General features: G+C 41.9%; 1 protein-coding gene across 1 annotated transcript; it reads right to left on the bottom strand.

The window, feature by feature from the left end:
• Positions 1-960: 960 nt before the first annotated feature.
• Positions 961-3410, bottom strand: LOC112223451 (interferon-induced protein with tetratricopeptide repeats 5). The gene is made up of 2 exons (XM_024386466.2): positions 3094-3410; positions 961-2928 (listed from the first exon to the last, which is right to left on the bottom strand). The coding sequence occupies exons 1-2, from the start codon at positions 3126-3128 to the stop codon at positions 1506-1508; spliced, it is 1458 nt and encodes a 485-aa protein (XP_024242234.1). The 5' UTR covers positions 3129-3410; the 3' UTR covers positions 961-1505.
• Between the last annotated feature and the right edge of the window lie 245 nt (positions 3411-3655).

Genomic DNA, 3655 nt, shown 5'->3' on the forward strand with positions numbered 1-3655 from the left:
CAGACCAACCACTGTTTAGGACCATTTCCCGTGTCTACAATGCTCTTAACTAGATAAACGCCGACTTAGATGGGAAAAAGACCTGGGTATTAATCTTGATTAGGGACTATGGAGTGACCTATGCAGGGATGGTGTTATATCCACATTGAACTCCAGATACAGACTGATCCAGTTTAATTTCCTCCATCAGCTCTATATCACCCCATCTAGACTGCACAAGTTCAACCCTGATATCTCCTCTCTCAGTTTAAGATGTGGCTCAGATGAAGGAACATTCCTTGGCAGTGTTCAAAACTACACCGTTTCTGGCAACGGGTATGCAATACCATTTCCTCAATTCATGGGGATGCATTCTGTCACGTTCTTAGTAGTTCTTGTGTGTTTTCCTTGTTTTAGTGTTGGTCAGGACGTGAGCTGGGTGGGCATTCTATGTTGTGTGTCTAGTTTGTCTGTTTCTGTGTTTGGCCTGATATGGTTCTCAATCAGAGGCAGGTGTTAGTCATTGTCTCTGATTGGGAACCATATTTAGGTAGCTTGTTTTGTGTTGGGTTTTGTGGGTGATTGTTTCCTGTCTTTGTGTCTATGCACCAGATAGGACTGTTTTTGGGTTTCACATTTGTTGTTTTGTAATTTGAAGTGTTCAGTTGGGATTCATTATTAAAGAAGATGAACACTCACCATGCTGCGCTTTGGTCCTCTCTTTCCCAGGAAGAAAGCCATTACACATTCCCTTTAGACCCGAAGATCTGTCTACTGGGTAACTTTACTAATTGCAATCTTAGGCCACGTCATACTATAAAGCTAACAGAAATATTGCTAGCGATTGCCAAGAAATGTATTGCATTGAAATGGAAATCGGATTCCTCCCTGCCAGTTGTAATGTTGCTATCTGAAGTTAATAGTTTTATCCCACTGGAGAAAATGACTTACTGCTTGAGGAATAATTTGGAGACATTTGACAACCTTTAATTGTTTATATGGAAAATCTCCCCTTACATCACATTTGATTGCATCTCTATATATTCCTCACGTAATGTTTCACACTTAATGTATAATAGGAAGCTTACGGCCAATGTCTTATTCTTTAAAAAATATATATTTCACCCACATTCTTGTCTGTCGTCTTGAAAGGTTATTGTCACTTTGTTATATTGTTGTCCAAGATGTTGAAGATACATTTTTGTTTTGAATGTTCTTAATCGGAAAATGCAAAAATAAACAACAGTGTGTTGTGAATAAAAGTGCAGTAAATTCCTGTAAACCTAAAAGCGCATGTAGAATACAATAATATATTTCAATTTCATAACTATATCTTCAAATGACCCAAACCATATTTCCACAAACAAACATATCAATTCATTTTTTTTGTTACTATGCTAAATCATATCAATCTTGAATCAGGGAGAATTTAAACTAAGTCTAACAAAGATTTAAGTGGAGGCATGCACACTTTCAGGCTTTATTGCTAGATTACAGAGTGCAGATTCATGTTTGACTCCGGAGTATTATTGCTGAAGAGACAGGCGAAGTTCACAGAGTGCAGAGAGGTATTTGTCATTGCAATCATGCACAACAGCCTTATCATACCACTGTACGGCCTGTTCTTTCTTCCCCTGCATTCTATAGACAAACCCCAGAATACCACAGGCCTCTCCATCCATGGGGTCTTGGGAGATGCGCCTCTCTGCGATCATCTTTAGTTTCTGGGCACAACTCTTCCCATCAGCAGTGTCTTTCTGTAGTTCCAAACCTTCTGTGTAGTGCTTGATAGCCAGAGGTTCACATTTGTTGTGATACTGCTGGAACTGGCCATAGTTGAAGTTGACCACCTGCAGACTGTCATTCTTAGCTAGGGCTTTCTCAAAGGTTTTCTTGAACAGTTCCTCTGCCTTGGTGATGTCTTTATCCTCTCCGTAGAGCAGTGCCAGCTCAGCCATGGCATAGATGAAGGAAGGCTTCAGTGAAGTAGCCATCTCCAGATGTTGAATGCACTTACGGAGTAGCTGCTGGATCTCAGCCCCCTTACCATGAAAGCTTCCACTCTTGCATACTGAGATCTTTTTCCTCTTGTAGCAGAGAGCCAATTGATGGTGTATTATGGCAGACTGGCTTGTACGCTTTAGTGCTCTGTGCAACAGAGCAATGGACTTGTCAACGTGCCCCTGCTGTCGGAGAAACTTCCCTACATAACGTGTCACGTGCGGACAGTCTGGGGACATATCCAGAGCTTTCTCCACCAACTCCTCTGCCTCCCCAAATATTTTATAGACAGCCAGTTTCAGGCCCAGAAGGACCATGAGGACCGCGTCTTGTGGGTTAATCTCTATGGCACGTCTCAGTTGTTTAATAGCTGGTGAGTCATTAACACTTGAGAGCTCTTTTTCTGTACGATACAATGCAATGGCGTAACCTGCATTCCACTCTCTCTCCTCAAACTCCAGCTCAAGAGCTTTCTTGAAGCATTCTAGTGCTTTGTCATAGTATTTATAGGAGAACTTGAGGAAGGTCCAACCCTTCTCACCATAGACCTCAGGATGGAGGACAGATGTGGAACTAGTTGGAAACTTCTCTTTCATCTCCTCCAGTTTCTCTAAGTAACTCTGGCACTTGATGTAATCACCCACATGGTAATGTAACCAGGAAAGGTCTCCATAGGGGACAATGAGATGTTTCTCACAGTCCTCACCATGGTACTCTCTCGTGAGCTCCTCAGCCTTTAACAAGTTAGCCATTGCCTCTTCTGGGTAACCCTTCAGGTATTTGATGTAGGCCAGATTGCTGAATGTCCGTGCAACCCCTGCCTCTTTCCCGAGACCTAACTCAATCTGGTCCTTGAGCCTGGTCTGTAGATTATCAATATCCATGTCATCTTGCCTCAAATCCCAGGTGAAGCGGCACTCCAGTTGAAGTAGTTTGGTTAAAATGGAGCTGAAAATAATATATTTTAGTGACTACGTTATTGACAATTTTACACAGCTCATTATTTCAAAATCATAGATTTCGGCATGTGTTCATTCAGAATCTAATTTTGTTCACTGTGTTACCATGTGCTTAGTAAAGTAGTCATACAAAGATATAAGATGGCAAACTTACCTCATTTCAATAGTTGTAAAGTTGCACCAGCACATAAAGCAACAATGCTCAGGTGGCCACACTGATAATGAACACCTTGTGTGCTGGCCTGCTGTCACACCATGCGCGTTACCTGCTCAGCTATAATATTTGTTAATATTACGCGCGTTCCCTGCCCAGGTACAATAATTGTTAGTATTAAGCATAAGTATAAAGTAGCCTACGGAAGTTGACACATTTACAACAACAGTACCAGTTGGCGTCCCTATATGAAGCGAAAGGATCAGTATCGTCACTCTGGAATACTAGTACAGTAGCCTAAGTTTCGTTTCTTCTCAGCCAGTGAACGATTACCTCACGTGGGAGTGTCCTTGAATGGATGACGCGCGCGGCCTCAGTGAGAGTGCTGTGCGCAATAGACATAACACGGCACATATTTTGTGTTTGTATTTATTATGGATTCCCATTAGCTGCTGCCAAGGTAGCAGCTACTCTTCCTGGGTTCCGGCAAAATTATGGCAGTTTATACAATTTTAAAAACATTACAATACATTCACAAACTGTGTGCCCTCAAGCCCCTACT

This window comes from Oncorhynchus tshawytscha, linkage group LG24 (assembly GCF_018296145.1).
Source record: "Oncorhynchus tshawytscha isolate Ot180627B linkage group LG24, Otsh_v2.0, whole genome shotgun sequence".
NCBI classification, from domain to species: domain Eukaryota; kingdom Metazoa; phylum Chordata; class Actinopteri; order Salmoniformes; family Salmonidae; genus Oncorhynchus; species Oncorhynchus tshawytscha.

What these genes read in the sequence shown, in the direction of transcription:
- LOC112223451 (XM_024386466.2), bottom strand. Translation starts at nt 3,128, where the DNA reads ATGTGCTGGTGCAACTTTACAACTATTGAAATGAG. An exon ending in TTTACAACTATTGAAATGAG is followed by an intron (nt 2,929 to 3,093) that starts GTAAGTTTGCCA and finishes TATTATTTTCAG; the next exon opens with CTCCATTTTAACCAAACTAC.